This window comes from Ammodytes marinus, assembly GCF_949987685.1.
Source record: "Ammodytes marinus genome assembly, chromosome: 2".
NCBI classification, from domain to species: domain Eukaryota; kingdom Metazoa; phylum Chordata; class Actinopteri; order Uranoscopiformes; family Ammodytidae; genus Ammodytes; species Ammodytes marinus.
The window spans coordinates 27,915,355-27,933,358 of NC_137231.1; the positions used below are offsets into that span (position 1 = coordinate 27,915,355).

The window sequence follows — 18,004 nt, forward strand, 5'->3', positions numbered from 1 at the left end:
TGCCTTAATGTCGTGAGAAGTGTTGATAAGTCTCTAAGAATAAGCTGAGGACTTGCTGTTATTTTTGTGATTCTGAACTTGGTTATCATTTTTCATACTATAATGCATCCTCTAAATCATCTTCACAACTAAAACTAACCTGGGAAACTCGAGCGCCCAAAAGTATACCCACAGGCACATCTTAGATTAGAAGTAGACTTGATCCTTAATTAAACCGATAGAATGGAGCAGCAGTGACAGCTCGGCGGTGCTTTGCCTCACTAAAAACTTAACAGCCACTAAAGTTTCTTCTGAGTAATGATTAATGCATCCAGTTGCAGTGATCTGTATTGAGCGAAGCATCATGGGTAATTAAATGATGGTCTACGGAGCACTGACTGCTCCCATAAAATGACAAGGCCCTAATTATCATGGAGCTTGTTTAGCCTTTGACTCCAATACTAATTGTCTATCAATGACCAAGCAGAAGGATTCAAATCTAAAACAACCCAAGCTGTACTAAATGAGCTCACAGGCACATGATCGCAGTCGACGCAATCCTGAAGTAGACTTTTGCTATTCATACAGAGAATATTTATTCATTGAGCAATTACACAGGTATAAAGACATATGAAATAAGACATATGAACAGTAAGACAAACCCAACCAATGGAATTACCTACACAGAACATATTTACATTTTCAAAGATAAAAACTGAGTGTTCATCCATCAAAAAAAGAGAATTCTGTAACGTATCATTCACTTGCATATTATTCTCAACCATGAAAAAAACAAACAGACTCACAGGCATGATTCACCCACTGAATACTGAACACTGTGTGTTCTCTGGTAACACCTCAGTAACCAAGACTATAGCTTCCTCCAGTAAATGCAATAACAAAAGCATTGCACTTCCGAGAAGAGGATGGATGTGCTGTGAGAAAACCGTTTACACTTTCTCACTGATTCATAAACAGGCATCGTTTTCAAAACCCCGGCAATACAAGCTTCAAACACAGCAACAAAAATATAAAGTACAGAGAAGCTTCCTCCGGGGACTGGGCGGCTGCCCCAGAGTCAAAAGGAGAAAAAAATATAATATAAGAGGGGGAATATTGATGTTTCCTTTACTACCATTTAAATCAAGCCAGTTATTTTTATTATTGTTGACCCCCACCCCCCCTTCAAAGATAAATAGGGCGATAAAAAGAGATGCCCTCCCCAGTCTCGTTGACATTTTAGGGAGTCCTTTTGGGGCAGTAAAGATGTCCACTTGATGGATACCTCGGCTCTATAGACGACGGGCCAAGACAAAATGAAGGATGCTTAAGGATGCAGGGGGGCAGATAAGGGAAAGAGAAACGGAGTGGACAAGGGCAGTGCGAGGGAGAAGAACGGATGGAGGTGAAGGTGAGTAACATGGGCACTGAACTGAACAGAGAGAAACAACAGTGGAGAGAGAGAGAGAGAGAGAGAGGAAAGGAAAGTGAGACGCCGAAAGAGTCCATAAACAAGAAATCCCCAAGAAAGGAGAGAGAGAGGAAGAGAACAGACAGCCACAGCAGTAGACATCAACCAGGGGAAGAAAAAAAAAAAAAAACTTGACACGTTCTTTTTTTCAGTACACCGGTCTGTAGAGGAAATCCCCAGAGGCCAGTCTGCGCTTCAGCTCTTGCCACAAGAGGCCCCTCTCCTTCTGGGCACCTTTCATGAAGCCTCGGTTCTCCTGGGCTCTGCGGGACAGGTAGGGCATCACCTCATTCACCGGCCCATAGGGGACGTACTTATAGACGGGGAAGCCGGCCTGGGCTATAGGGGGGTTGAAATGGATATACGATGGGAGAGAACAAAACAGAAAGGGGCTTTGAAGCATGATATGGATTGAAGATGATACAATATTGACAATGCAATTTTCATGAAGAGATTGTTCCAATATGATGATTTTTTCTTATGAACTAGCTAAAATTTTATTCAATTTTGGTTGTTATGATTTCAGTAGAACGTTGCTTGCGGCTGGTTGTTTTTTCCACAAACTCCAGAGAACACATCAAAACTGCTCGTCACCGAGTGTTTGCTAAATAAAATCCTTCTAATCAGGCGGTTGGGGTTTGACAGTGTTTGAATTAGAAGTGTTGCTGTTGTCTGCCAGTCAGGCTTACACACTGTCTTCAAATGGCTTGAAATAATTGTCCCTTTTAACTAATCCACAAGCAAAAAAAAAACATCAAAACATGAAACTTCAAAACAAAGTCATGAAAAAAGAACATCCACTGACAAAGCATTACAAACTAAATCATGAATGGCAGCTTAAAACAAAATAAAAAAATGTGTGGAGTCAATATCTCAACACAAATGTATTTTATCTAAAGAAAATAAAAAAAGGTAACGATTGGAATTCACAGCGCTGACTGCTCTTTTCCTTGAATAAACAGCAGTGTGTCTGTTTCTATCAGCGCCGGTCTGTTTTCAACCTTCAGCCTCACGTTGACAGACAACCTGCATGGCTGATGTTGTGTCTGTCTTTGACTGACAAACAAAGAGGTGAGAGCCAGCAGGAGCGCTTGTTAAGACAGCTCGTCAATACGGAGGTGTCTCGGTTCATATGTCAGGTTATTGCGCCACGGACTAGACTTGAGCATGTGCACTCAATGCAGTCCAAAAGGTCCACGGGGGTGTGTGTATGTATGTGTAGATGAAAGGTCTCCTGAGACAACACAGAGTAATAGGGGATGGCAGTGAATATGGATCCTGCAAAGGCTGAACTTTAAGTCTCAAGTCATCCTTTTGTAGGGCAGGAAAGGTCGCTGCCTTATGATTGTTAGTTGCGCGAGGGAGCGTGTGTGTGTGTGTTTGTGTGTTTGTGTCTTTTCCTCACCCAATGGGAAGCTGATCTGATCACACATGCCCAGGAGCTGACCGAAGTACACCATGTTGTCTGTGGGAAAGAGACCCAGCTCATTCATTCTAAATGAGAAACAGAGAGACAGAGAGACAGAGAGAGAGAGAGAGAGAGAGAGAGGGGCATAGTCTTGGATCAATAATAACAACTAAGTTTGTACTGATGCAATGCTGTGTTTTGAAGAAAAAAAATCAATCATAAGTGTGTTTTGAACCGTACCTCCTCAACGTGTGCTTCACCGTGTCCTCATTATGGGAAGCCACCATTACCTTGGCATTTCTGTTGAGTGCAATCTCATCCAGCACATAGTCCAGACACCTTGCAAAGTAGCACACAAACACAAACAAACAAGAATAAGGAAGGCAATGTAATTGCGCTATTGTCTTTGACAAAATTAGAAAGCTGTGTATGTGCAGTGGGAATTACCATAATTGTTTTTTACTCAACCATTCACTGTAATATATAACTAATGTAGTATATTGTATTGCTCACAGTGTTTAATAACTCATCCAAACAAAAAATTCTCATTAGCGCATAAGATTTATTGCATGGTGCAGCGCTGTTTTTTACACAATGAAATAGCAAAAATGTCCCGAAATACATATTTACTAGAAATCTAACCAAATCCATTCAGGTGGAACCTCTGCATTCTGCTTACTCAATGGCATAGCTTTGTAAATATAAATGCACTTTACCGGCATGTGCACATTTTGAAACCAATCAGCCAAATGCTGTGTGTCTCTCCTATGTGGATTGTTACCTAAACATCTAATCGAATGCTTGCGGGTGGCCTTTCCTCTTTTTGTGCAAAATACATTGATCTCCACAGGGTGATTTCTATAAGCTTGGCTTTAATCTAGAAATGTTAGAAAAGTGTGACAACAAAGGATCCCTAGAGCTGGATGGTAGTGTGTAACTTGCGTAGGTACGAGTCAGCAGGGTGAAAGCTTGCTGATGCAAGACTTTGAACCCAAAAACTCCAGTTGAAGGACCAATTCCCTCAAAATGAAATCTGTGTGATATCCAGCAGCGGAATTGTGCATCAAAAAAGCAGCCATTTTAAATCTGTGAACCACTTGGGAATATCAAAGTGGCAAGTGAAAAGTAAAAAAATTGTTAAGCCACGGTGTCCGTGTGCAATATGATGAAACTAGAAACTGCTACTACTATAGACTTTTGCTATTGGATAGTGAATGGCAATCATGTAAATATGAAGAAATTAGTATTTTCTTGGCTATACAATATTAAACTTTGCATGTGCAGATTTGGACGGTCTTCAACAGTCAATAAACAAAGAAACGAGCCTTGGTCTTACCTGTGGTACATTCTATTGGTAGAGTCATAGTCTGGGTTAATGGGGTCCTCATAACCAATCTCCTCTGCCCTCTCTCGCTCCTGATACATGTAGGCCCCACGCACCAGCTTGGCAGCGAAATGCCAACCCTCACGTCGAGACAATTCTACATCCATAGTGACGTTATCATAGGCCTCCTGCAGAGCACAGACAGGATGATTCATTTAAGATGTCAAAGATAATTCGATACAATCATTCTCTGATATTGAGCCAAGCAGAGTATTTCATTGCTACTAATTATCGTACAGTAGATCTACACAGTCAGCCATTACAAAGCCAAAAAAACTAAAATATGTTGTGCCACACATTTTATCAAAACTTTCTGCTTTGTTTCACTTCCACAATTAGTCAAGAAGGATTGTGCTGACTTTAATGTATGGCTTGTTTTTCCATGTAAATTACTCATAGATAATTAATCTGGAAAGAATCCAACATTGCAGCGTCAGCAGCATAGAATTGGTGTATCGTTACATACAGCAACTACAGTGAGTAAGTGGCACCCACAAAATGACATAATGGCAGGGCTGTACGCTTATTTTTTCAGGTGGTAGCACTGGTGCTAGCAAGCAAAAAAATTCAGTAGCACAAAAATAAATTTGGTAGCACACAAAGTAGGCTATGATTGAAAACTTGCATAACCTTAACCCTTGCATTTTGCTCTAATTACCTTTGAGCATGTCATCCTGGTCTCATTTGAGATTCACAATTAATATGATATCCTAGTGGGTGCAGTAATAATTGTAGAAAAATTAATAGGGGTGCACTGATTGCAATTTAGAAAAAAGAATCTAACCTGCCAATTGCAATTTTTTGCTGATTCAGAATTATTATTATAATGTCCTTCTGTTAATTAAAACCAAACTTTAAAACATTAAACATAGCCTATTAAATAAATAAGTATAAATATTGGTACAATTTAGGATAAATTAAATAGGTTGTTGTGAATGTGTTGGGAGTAGCTTTTCAGTGGCTTATTTAAAACTTTGTAAATAGACTAGGCTACTGTTGACTGCTCTCTGCAGCTGAATGAGTTGCCTTTCAAGCTAGAAAAAAGCGCTAACTTCCTGTTCTTACCGGCTTCAAAATAAAAGTCAACTCACGTTTGGCTAATAACAGGCTTTTAATGTGAAGGCGCACAGGAAATGTTCTGTTTGTACACGAGCTAACTTAACTGCGGTAATGTGCCGTCTCCTTCCGGTAATTGCCGTTGGTGAAGTTTTTATACCTAGAATCGCTGCACCCGCACAGATCCCGAGGACACATCTTTCACCAGCCAAAGTGGAGGGTGGATTCAATAACTTACTTGCCTAAGACTCATTTACCCGCAGTGTTAATGTAGAGCCCTCTAAGCAGTGTTGTGCATCTCTCCTCTGTGTTTCAAAGACAGCCTCTCCTCATTAGCAAGCTGTCGCACGAGTGCTAATGGGTTCGTATTCATCATCGCACGTGATCAATTTCAGTAGCAAATGCGATCAAAACTGTCGCACTGTACAGCCCTGCATAATGGTATGTGTTGTTTTGATTTTACAATATATCATGTTTAAGCTGTAACAAATGAATTAAACTGTACTGTGACTCAAACAGCTTCTCCTTAGAATTGGGGAATACATTGTGGATTCTGACCTTGAGATAGCATTGGTAAGTGTTGAAGATGACCGGCTTCTCTCTGTTGTACTTTCTCTGCATCTCTAACGTCAGCTTGCTGATAGCCGGCTGAAGGTAGGTCTGCTCCGCATCCACCATCAAGCGAACGCCATTCTCCATGGCATGCTGGAAGAAATAAAAAAATCCAATTAAATTAACAAAACCTTCAATAACTCAATGCATGTGAATACTGTTCTCTAACTACACATGCATTGTGACAAATGATCCTCTTGATTTGCTTACAGTGGTTAGCAGCACAACAGATTTCCCTTCATAATTTCAATGGCCCTTTCATACAGCTTTTACACAACAGCTAACCAAGCGTTTGTACCAACTGAAAAAATATATATATACAGTATATCTATCTATCTATCTATCTATCTATCTATCTATCTATCTATCTATCTATCTATCTATCTATCTATCTATCTATCTATCTATCTATCTATCTATCTATATTAGTAAATGTACAGTATGTGTACTGTATGAGCATATAAAAAGAGACAGTGTAAGATGGTAAAATAAAATCCCAGCTCACTTATAAATACTGTAATCACTGCATTGCTGTAGCTTGTCCAACCAAGACACTTCCCACTTTGTTGGAATACATACGTATATGCCACATTTTCTTTTTAAGAGTAAAAAAGCACTTTTCCAGCACTATCAAGATAACATGTCAACTTTTTCAAGGAAGACGAAGCTTTAAATATACAGTATATAAATAAATGCTTATGATTTCATACATTGCCTTATCTGTAAAATGGGAGTGTTCATATAATGTATATGGACAATCACCAATTTGCAGTATGGGCCTAAGGAGACCTTTATCAGTTTAGTTCATATGCCCAAAATGACCATCAATCAGGTTAATAACAACATGACTATACAGGTGATACTCATATTATTAGAATATCATGGAAAATGAATTGGAATTGAGGCCAGAATTCATTCAAAAGGGGCCCAAACCACGTACTGAGTACATATCGATGATTATACTTTATATAGGGCCGACATTTCTGTATTTAAAATCCCTTTTTTATTGATTTTTATGTAATATTAAAATGTTCAGAGATTTTGAACTTGGGGTTTTCATAAGCTGTAAACCATAATAAATACAAGTATAACAAATAAAGGCTTGAAATATCTCACTTTACATGTAATGAGTATATAATATTTTAGTTTCACCTTTTAAGTTGAATTACTGAAATAAATGAACTTTTGCACGATATTCTAATTTTTCGAGTTTCACCTGTAGGCCTACTTGAGCAATATCACATGAGATGGAGCATATTGTCACTATATCAGTGCTGCTGTGATTCAGTTGAAAATGCCATAATGATAATCAATAGGTCTAGATGTAGGAAATGGTTACTAATTAATAACTTATTTCACACACACACACACACACACACAGGCCCGCCGACACAAATGGCTGGGCCCCTGAAAACCTCCTGTCAATGGGCCCCCCTTACTCATACTTCACTTGTATCAATGTGTGTGTGTGTGTGTGTGTGCGCTCATCCCTAAATAAACACATACATGTATTTGTAGATAGACTAACTATCTTATCAACTAGGGACATGCAGCGAGAGTTTGGGGAACAGTAGCTCAAGTGAGAAAAAGGACTCTTTTGTGATTATTATACTGTAGGGCAGTGGTTTTCAAACTGTGGGGCGCGCCCCCCTTGGGGGGCGCGGGGTTATGGCAGGGGGGGCGCGAATGAATATGTAAAAAAAAAGAAAAACTAAAAAAAAAAAATTTTTTTTTTTTTTTTTTTTTTTTGAAGTTTTTCTTTTTTTTTGTTAAAGAAAAAGAGCACCAAGCCCAACCCAGAGGACCCTGCATACATTTTGTTTATTTTAAATTAATATTTTTATGGAAAATCCATGTGTCCTTCTTCAATAGCTTCTAATTCATCAGACCCAGTGTCTCCAAATTATTTGTTCACACAAAATTCCTCATATTTAGCCTCTTAATTGTCCTCTCAAAGTGCACCAGATTCATGCATTTCACTTTAAAAAGGTGAAAAAAAATCTCCCGGGGGGGCATACCCCCGGACCCCCCTAGGAGGGTCTGGTTCTCCACTGGCTGCTATTCTCCTCCAGCAGGACATTGGAGGCACTAGCGAAAAAACACTGGGTGTGTGAATGACATTTAACTAGTCAATCATTTGGGCAAGTCTGTCTGCCTATCTTTCTCACTCCGATGCACACTCAGTCAGTAGTATCCATGCTTAAAGGAAGCAGGATTAAAACACTGGATTAAGATGTTAAAATGTATTAAATGTGTTTAAAAACGCACAAAAATGTTTAGAATGTTTCAAAAACATGTTTAAATTTGTAAAATATATATTTTTTTTTTTGGGGGGGAGGGGGGGCTCCGCTGAAATTTGTTCTCTGAGGGGGGGCTCACTCTCTCACACTTTGAAAACCCCTGCTGTAGGGGAAGGTGGGGTGATTTGTGCAACTTTTTACTCAAAGTGATTTTAAAGTGAGGCCTTGACAGTTATGTCTCCAACTCAAATATGTACATATATTTCAGGATGTTGTGCATCCCTGGCAATAAAAACTTTGGATCTGGAATAAACTGTTTAAGAAATATAGCTTTCGGAAAAAAAGTTGTCTTGTCGCACAAATCACCCCACGTAGTGGGGTGATTTGTGCGTCATTTTGTCACAATGACAAAGTCACCATCATCATCTTTCTGGCCATCTGAACTCTCATCAGTGGTGTCGTTAAGTGGAATTGAGATGTCACTCTCTTCTGAGCTACTGTAGACAATCACTTTCTTTTGGTGACCAGCGTATACAGCCATGCCACTGGCACAACTCTCAGAAATGTACTTTGCACTAGTTGCTCCGTGCTTGTGGAACCAACTGCCACCTGACAAATGTGATTCCCCCTACATTTCTGCCTTTAAATCAAGGCTCAAAACCCATATGTACACCCTGGTGTTTCCTCCCCATTAACCTCTGCACTACTTACTTACCTCTGCACTACTATCTGTGTTTATGTGGATGTATGGGCTTTACGTCTTTTATTTTGGTTATTGTTATTTTACCTTCATTGTTTACCTACTGAATGCACTATGTACAGCACTTTGGACAGTGCAAACTGTCATAAATGTGCTTTTATAAATACATTTTACTTACTTACTTACTTATAACTCACCCAGGCCCTTGCGCACAAATCACCCCATCCCCAGAATTTTGGATAATAGGCATGATGCAGCAATTTAGGGTTGACATTGTGCTAACTATATAGACTCAAAGTGTAGCATACCAAAGCACTAAAACATGTGTCAAATGTTTTCAAACGTGTCTATAATTGTTCAGACACAATAATCAAAAAACCTTGATCATGGAAATTTTACTTTGAAAGGCAAAACACAGTTTTTTGAGCTTAAATGTGCTTATATCTTATTCCTTGTGTCTCCCTTCTTTACAGGATGAGTCAAATGGATGGCTCTTCTTAAATATGTTGTCACATTTCCAATTTCTTCCACGGTTTTCTAGAAACAAGGGGTTTTGCAACTTCCAAAATGCACAAATCACCCCACCTTCCCCTATATGTTTTTAAAAATAGTAGCACATTTCTGACTTACTTACCAATTTATTGTAATACCCTAAAACTCACGCAATTGCTTAATATTCAACAGATTTTTACAAAATAACATTGGTTTTCTTGAGTATTCACTAGGTTTATCACAGAAGCAGGCAACAACAAAGGACACTATTACAGACATTGCCTATGCTGCGGGCCGCCCCTGAGGTGCAGTAAAGAACTGGTCAGACATCCTTATGGTGTGACACCTGGGTCTGGTTGTCTATGCAGTATGTTCAGTATGTGACATGAAACTCATGGAACATTTTTCAAATTGTACCTGGCTGCTGGTGTCAACCTGAAGACATAGGTCAAAGACTTTGGACCTTATTTTCCCCAAAGGGAAATTCTTTAACACAAAAATGTACGTTAAGAAATTTAAACCTGTTTGTAGACTCAGAAAAACAACAGAGTAATTACCTTGTCAACTTTATAAGAATGTTTTCTGTTTTACCTGAGGGGTCCAAATACTTTTCACAATTCATAGAATAACACCCAGACACAAGTAGCAGGACGACTCAGGTAAAATAATCCAGCCAAAACTGTACAACAATATATCAAAACCAAATTTTGTAACCATATGGCACACAAAAGTAAAGGAAATGAATACATTAAAGAACTACATTTATCTGACATGGAGACACCTGAATTAATCAAGGAAATAATTTTACTGTAACTCAAACTTAAAAAAGCTCTTCAAGACTAGATTATTTTTTGAGAGTTTAAATTAAATGGATGCTGGGCTGAAAGATTCTACAATTCCTGGGAGAACAAATTGATATTTATTTTTTGATTAACACAGTACTACAACTAGGTGGGAAGCCAACAAGGCATACTGTATAAGGGGTCAAATTATAAGTTATACAAGTTCCCTGGCCAGTCTCCATTCCCCCTCAGCTCAGTTTTGTGGTACCCAGTCCACCTGCCCTGGGTAAGGGTGGGGGAGTATGTTATGATGTCTAAAAGGCATAGGTAATCTCTAGCGAACACTTGGCGAATGTTTGTTTATGTTTACTAACCACGTTAATATGTGTCTCTCAGAGCCAGTGCCCCGCCTAGCCTGTTCCCCGAAACGTCAAAATCGTAAATATAAACAGCTAATGGCTCTGAGCCAGGCTTTTTAAAATTGGTGTTAGCGACTTTTTTTCAGCGTGCCGTGCACACAGGACGGACATGAAGCAGAGGGTAGCAGAGGAATAGATATTGGCATTTTACCCAAGTTACAATATTTTAAATGTTTGTTTTGTTGTTATGGTTGTGCAAGTTTTAAATGGTTATAGTGAATATTTCTGTTAAAAATAATGTTAGGCTCAGTTAGGTTCTTGGCCTCTGAAGACCATGGGCCCCCCAAGGGCTGGGCCCTAGAAAGCTTTCCCACTTTCTACCCCTTATTGGCGGCCCTGCACACACACACACACACACACACACACACACACACACACACACACACACACACACACTACATACTCTTTGCAGCTCAACAACAATTGCAAATTTGCTACTAGGTGTGTGTATATTTGTATCCAGTGATCAGTCTTAGTTTAATGTGTGTTAACCTTGACTAGGACCTCCATGCGCTGTAATATCCTCTGCAGTTGCCCCTCCTCCTCTTCAGTGAACGTCCGTAGCAGAGACTCAAGCTCACCTATCTGTGCAAACAAGCCAAGGAGAGTTAGCACCACCTAATGAGTCAAATATCACACAGCATGACACCTACATCTTGTATTATTGATCTTTGCTTTATCCACCCTTCAGCTTTCTTTGGTCCTTAATCATTTTTAAATAAGTAACTTCATTTTAACAAGGCCTTATCTACAGCAAAGAATCGATTAGCTTCGAATTACCTCACATTTGGTTTAACTTTTATGTCTTGACACATTAATGAATGTAGTTATAACACTCAATACATGATGGATGTAATGTACTATTGCTGACGATATGAAAGGTGCTGTTGATGCTTAACATCTCCTCTACTGTATGTTGTTAATTGTTTCGTATTGCAAGCAAATAGCTACTCAGTTAATTTATTTCAGTGAGTTTGGGTCTTGAATTATATTAAAATATATGGATATCATTTAAACTGCATTTATTTACAGTGTTGTATGCTACTGACCTCTACATTTGGGACGACTAGCAGTTCTGATGTCTTCGTTCTGTCATCTAATAGGCTGTTCCAGTCGAGCAGGTCAATGGTTCTGTCAAGGGCCGTGGATGGAGAGATACAGTATTTAGGCAACTTCCTACTGCTTAGTTTAACACGTTGGCAGTACACACTGAAACTGTGTCCTTAGATATTAATTAAAAAAGGTGTGGTAACATAGTTTAAATATAAAAGTTGGTGTGACTTGAGTCTTATTCCACCTGTGCCTTCATTGGAAATTATGCAGCGAAAATTGAATTCTAAAAGAGGCATACATTTAGAGAATATATTGTGTTAAAAAATGTGATTTGCTTTGCATGTTGGGGATTGAGATTTAATGAGGTGACTAAATTATATTAAAAGCATATCAAGTATTACCAATGCAAAATGCATTGCAATCCACTATGAAACACTTAGTTCTTTTTCTCATACATTTTTTATTTAAATAATTTAACCAATGCAAATTAATTGGTCTTCTTAATTGCCATGACATTAATGAAATATTTCCCTGAGCGCAACAATGACATTGTTATTTTACAGGCATTTCGGAGATACTTCCTCTCTCTCTTTGGGTAGTTTGTGTTAATGCTTACCCTGAAGAATCTTCTCCCTTCCCGCTAAACCAACTGTGGAAGTCACCTTTTGCACCCAGTTTGTCCAGGAATTCCTTGATTGAAGTAAATATTAAAATTAAGTTACATGGTGTACTAAAGACATCGTCATTTTGTATATGAAATTGGAGTGTGAGGATGATCTATAACATTGAATGAACAGCAACAATGCAAAGGCTCCACCTGCAGTTGGTTTAGGTCAACCCTCTGCTGTAAGGCCTCCGTGCCATCTTTCCCTTGCTGTGATGCCAGGAAGGTGAAGAATCGACGCCATTTCAGAAGGACTTCTGAGAACTGGAGCTATTAAAAAAAACATGATGTCAGCTCAGCATACCCTCTGGTACATCTAACTTAGAACATTGAACTGTATTCGAACCCTTGCTACCTACCAGAAACTGAGGTCGTCCTAGAGCAGTCATTTTGATGGCAGAAAACCCTTCCATTGAACTTCCGCCTAGAAGTCAGTTACAATATACCGTCTATGGTTACAACATCAGTACAACATGCCAAAGGAGTATTACCGATTAAGTTTAATTCTACTTGACTGACCAGATGCTTTGATGCATTTGATGAACGTCTCCATATGCTGGTCACATTTGGCCTCGTCGGCGTAGACGTAGGTGCGGGCTCCATTCACTCCCCCACATTGCTCCCCGACGCCTTGGGATGAAAAGTAATTTGCATGCCTATTACTTTCAGTTACATCATACAGTGTGTCCACAAATGTGAGCAAAACCATGCAACTTACCTATGCTGTGTTTGTCTGCTGTGGACACAAATGAGCTAAATTGGAGGAAATAGAGAAGGATTTAGAAAAAATAAGTTTTCTCTGCATCTTAATTACAATGACACCAAATGTTTGGCATCTGTGGGTTCAATCTGGGTACTTGAACTCATTCTGTGAACATTTTAGCCTCGTGGAAATGGAGTGCCAGAAGGCTACAATTGTGTTTAGTGACCCTATGTATGCTGAACCGTCCTGCTGTCGGCCTGCCGTCCCTCCAGAGAGGCCAGTTGTAGCATCGCATCACACTTGACCTGCTCACCCCCTCATCACTGGGAGCTGGGGAGCAGAGATGTAACTAAACAGATGACTAAACACTGAGCATGCTAGACACCAGGGATGTCAATGGGATTCAAAGCCAAAAAAAAAGCTAAAGGGAGTCATCTGCTTCTAACTTTACATTCCCTTCGGCAGACTTTTTTTTTTGGAAATTGTGAAAGAATTTCTTACTCACATTTCACTTTGTCACTTAGACCACATGTTCAGTATTGTTTCCTTTTTTTATTCAATTTCAATTCATTTTAATATTTTGATGAACATCAGAAGATGTCAACTTTGCCTCAAGGAACTAGTGATGGCCATTCTTTTCAGTCTCTGACATTTTTGACATATCTGACATAACTAGGGCAAAGTAACCCTTTCGTCTTGACTCGTTCCAGCTGAGGATTAGCGTGCTTTGAATTCTGTTTCAAATGCTTACTGTGTTACACTGCCAGCAATTCTAATTATATTCAATTCACAGATTATTGGTATTTTGCAATGAAAAGGGACATTTTAATATAATTTGACTACTTACGCAATTAATCCACAGCTTCTTCATAATAATAACAGTGTCGGCCTTAGAAAGCACAAGTAATTAAATCCCCACGGTAAAATCAGGTGTAGACATTTTCAGTTTGAATGGACTACGCAACTGACAGCTAGCATTGTGAGTATCATGTTCTCGACACTAAGCCCGGAGATGCCTCTTTTCCTTATATATTCTTTCTGTTGCAAAGAACTGACGGATGTTGTTGTTGCTATCTAGACAGATCCGTGTGGTGCCTGTCAAACCCCGCTGTCTGAGATCAAGCTGGCTTAATGTTCCTTGTGCCTCCTGCTTTACGGTTTCAAGGTTTACATTCACCAAACAAAAGATTTTCCAGGGTCGAAGGTTTGATACTTCTTTTGATGTTTCGAAGTAAGCATCCGCACGACAAAGTCTATCAAAGCAGTGCATGCAGTGCTTTCTTGTTGCTAGTGATATGGTACATTTAATAAAAATAAACTGTTTAAGCAGAAAGGGAAAAGTCATCGCAAAGGGATTACCTCTGAGCTTTATCACCTTTATAGAATGGGATTACACAATAAAAAGGATAATAGAGGACATTTTGTCTGGCACACAGGCTTACATTGCATTAAGTCGTCAACAGACTTAAACAGAGGATAGTTAAATATACTGCCTCAGAGCGGGGCACTTTGTCTGACCTTTACAAATCTAGAGATGTGTGAGACAAAAAATAAAGGTCAATGTTTTTGGGGTAGTGTTATACTTAGAATCTGACATTTGCCTTTTCACTTTTTCACTTCAATAAAATCTCTATCAAAAATTGTTATTCCCCTAAGCGATTTCATTCACTGATTAAACTGTGAAGCAAACCCCTACACGGGCCAAAAAAGTTCATATTTTATTTTTGTACTAAGAGATTGTCCTAAGTACTCATTGTGCATGAATGCCCTGATCTACAACTTAAATAACACTGCATGCTGCCGTTGGCCACAGAGACAGCTTGCATAAGGGCCTGTACTGTCCGTTATGTAGTTCTCATCGGCTCACAGATCACATATCCACTGTCTTGCTCTGTCCATGTGACAGGATTCCCAACGTTCCTAACAACATATTTTCCATCCGTCCAATCCAGAAAAGGGGGAGGGGAGCTGTGACGGAGAGACACAACGAATCATGTTGTAAGAGGGTTCACTTTCAGGTTGCAAAGGCATATCAAAACTGAACTATTTTTGGCATCAAACAAGAGGAAGACACTCCGCAAGGTAGTGAACTGTGTCTGGAGGTCAGATAACATTAGAAAGTTAAAAGAGGACAAGATCGGCTGAGTGATATGGACGATTTCCACCTAGATACAATACAGTACAGTAGCTTATCTTAAAGGTGCAGTGTGTTTTCAGAACATAGTTGGTAGAAACAGAGTATAATAGTCATGTTTTAATTAGTGTATAAAATCACTTGAAAAAAAAAGGTTATTTACTTGTTCTATTACGTTAGGAGTGTTTTTATAACTACATATGAGAAGGGCGCGCAGCCATGTTGCATTGCCATGTTTCTTCAGTAGCACAAAACAGACATCGGCCTTACTTATTTTATACATAGTAGGTTTTCCCCCGGAAAAGCTCCTGTTGGAAGACGAAGAATAAGTATACTATAGAATAAATAACTAAATGCATCTTCACAGCATCACTTGATATTGTGGAAAGACTTGAGGCAGTGGTGGATGATGCCATTTTTGGTAGCTTCTTGCTCTTGAAGGCAATCGTGGCTTCTGTAAATGATCTGATTGGGGGGGGGTAGAGACGGGGCGCTACAATCCACTAGGTGATGCCAAACTACATCGATATTACACAATGCACCTTTAAAATATGATAATAAAATAATCTTTATATTGTAAGTCTTAAAAAACACAGACAGTGAAAACAAAACAATGTTAAGGTTATGTCTACTGAAATGTGTCCTACTCCATGTGGTTGTCCTGGCCCTCCTGGCTGATGTCTTCCTCCACACTGTAGTCCAGCACAGAGCCCACTCCAAAGGCCTGGTTCTTCTGGATCAGCGGCCTGATGGCCACGTGGTCTTCTCCGGCCACAAACTGTCCATAAAATGTGCTCTTCATAAACTGGTTGAAAGCTTTCTCGCCGAGCATCATCTTACCCAGGCCCATTATCTGAGCAGAGATGGAGAGAAAAATAAACGGTTGCTGATATTTGACAGGTACATAATGTGCTCATTAATTTATGATTAACAATCCTAATTTATTCAACATGTCATTTAGCCTGGTGTATTAATCATAACGCTCCAGAAAATTCAAGCTGTGGGAACATGACTATGGGGGTGAAAAAAGACAAACATTTGCAAGTTGGTCATGAGCAAAAAGTATTCAAAAAATGTTCTGACCCTCAGGCTATGAACAACGTGTCCCTGTAAAATCAGGGACAAAAGAAGGAACCGCTGCGGCTACGCTGAAACTCAGATTACCACTTTACATTTGGTGTGTATATCGCTTTCACAGCCCCAGCCAAGCTTTTCGATTGGTCCTACTGATTAAATGCAGACGTGATGAGTGTGGAAAGAATGAGCATGCAGTGCTGCAGGTCTATTAAAGAACCGTGCAGGCTGGAGTTAGGTAACATGACGGCAGAGGAGAAGTTCACTTGGAAAAACAGGTTGTAATATGAGAGGAGGGTGTAGCACATGGCTCAGGGGAGCAGACACTCGGGCCTGACTTTAGCTGACATTTGTTTACCTTGAACGCCACTTGAGACTTTTCGACGTACAGCTTGTTGTCAATACAATTTGGTATTGGTTTATTTGAGTGTATAAAGACAGGGTTTACAGTTTCAGTGTGCCCACACACACACACCACACATTGAATGTTATTCTTAATGTATGTGATAATAACTGTTAAGTGTCAAGTTTCCTGAAGTATTTCTTCAGTCGTATGTACAGTCTACCTGTTTCTCATAAAGCAGTGATGGAAAGATACAAAGTAGTTCATTTACTCAAGTGCTGAATTTAGATAACATTTTGAGATATTTGTACTACAGGCCTACTTGAGTATTTCCATGTTATGATACTTAAACTTGTATTCCACTACATTTTGGAATCCAATATTGTTACGTATACTTAAGTGACTAGTTCCTTTGCAGATGTGGCTACAACATAACTTGTGATGCATGTTCCTGGATGAACCTATAGCAGTAGTAGCCTATACAGTAAAGTATTGAAATGAGCCGCACTTTTACCATCTACTACAGTATTAGTGATGCAGATGCTGCTACAAATAATGCATCACTAATTATAATCCACTGGTTTACATTAGTCTGCATAATGAGTAGCCTACCTAAGTGTATTTTGATGACAATACTGTGTTGTACTTTTAGAAGGTAATACATTTGAATTGTAGGACTTTAACTTAACAGAGTAGGCTATTGTTACTCTGTAGTAAGCGATCAGCAGCCAACTGTTTCTTCAGTAAGATCTGACTGTCCTACATCTTCCACCACTGTCATAAAGTCACCTGAACATCTAAAATGACATCAACAAACACACTTCATAATTAATACCAGGGCTACATGGTTCAGACAAGCACCTCGTTACCTCTGTGTTCTTTTCAACCAGGAAGTCATAGGAGCAGAGTTTGAAAACCACCAAACTTCTGAGCAGCTCTAATGAGTCTTTGCTCTTATAAGCCTCCTGTGAATGTTCAAAGTCTACGAAGATCTCAGGAGCGCTGTTGTTGTTGTTGTTGTTATTGGTGGTTGTTCCGCCTCTCCCCGGACGCTCTGACCGTAGCGACTCATCGCCCTCCTGGGTCGCCGAGGTGGAGGTGACGGTGGACCGGAGTCTTCGGCTGGACAGTAGCCGTATATCCGCCCCTGCCCGTGCCAGGGCCGGCCCGGCTTTAACATAAAACATCAGTCTGGAGGTCACGCTGGATCGTTGTCGGAGCGGTGAAGTTACACAAAGACAAGCTGCGCACGCTGCAGTCCAAACAAGACAAAGGAGCCAAGCAGCGCAGCAGTCACATTACCATCGCCTGGTTGAGTAACCTGTGACGCTGCGGTTAGTTACTAACTCCGAAACTTTTTCTCTCTCTCTCTCTCTCTCTCTCTCTCTCTCTCTCTCTCTCTCTCTCTCTCTCTCTCTCTCTCTCTCTCTCTATTTTTTTAACGTCTCTCCAGACGAGTTGTATCCTGCTTTCAGACCTTCAGCCGTCTG

General features: G+C 39.7%; 1 protein-coding gene across 1 annotated transcript; it reads right to left on the minus strand.

Moving 5' to 3' along the window:
* Window positions 1–556: 556 nt before the first annotated feature.
* prodhb (proline dehydrogenase (oxidase) 1b) lies at window positions 557–17,867 on the minus strand. Its single transcript, XM_080043899.1, has 14 exons — window positions 17,384–17,867; window positions 15,745–15,950; window positions 12,979–13,013; window positions 12,780–12,890; window positions 12,620–12,684; window positions 12,414–12,530; window positions 12,213–12,286; window positions 11,593–11,674; window positions 11,036–11,128; window positions 5,857–6,003; window positions 4,195–4,370; window positions 3,099–3,197; window positions 2,856–2,944; window positions 557–1,789 (listed from the first exon to the last, which is right to left on the minus strand). Exons 1-14 carry the CDS (start codon window positions 17,699–17,701, stop codon window positions 1,599–1,601), a joined length of 1,803 nt encoding a protein of 600 aa, XP_079900025.1. The 5' UTR covers window positions 17,702–17,867; the 3' UTR covers window positions 557–1,598.
* Window positions 17,868–18,004: the final 137 nt, after the last annotated feature.

What these genes read in the sequence shown, in the direction of transcription:
- prodhb (XM_080043899.1), bottom strand. Translation starts at nt 17,701, where the DNA reads ATGTTTTATGTTAAAGCCGGGCCGGCCCTGGCACGGGCAGGGGCGGAT. An exon ending in TAGTCGTCCCAAATGTAGAG is followed by an intron (nt 11,129 to 11,592) that starts GTCAGTAGCATA and finishes TTGTTTGCACAG; the next exon opens with ATAGGTGAGCTTGAGTCTCT. An exon ending in GTGAAGCACACGTTGAGGAG is followed by an intron (nt 2,945 to 3,098) that starts GTACGGTTCAAA and finishes TTTCTCATTTAG; the next exon opens with AATGAATGAGCTGGGTCTCT.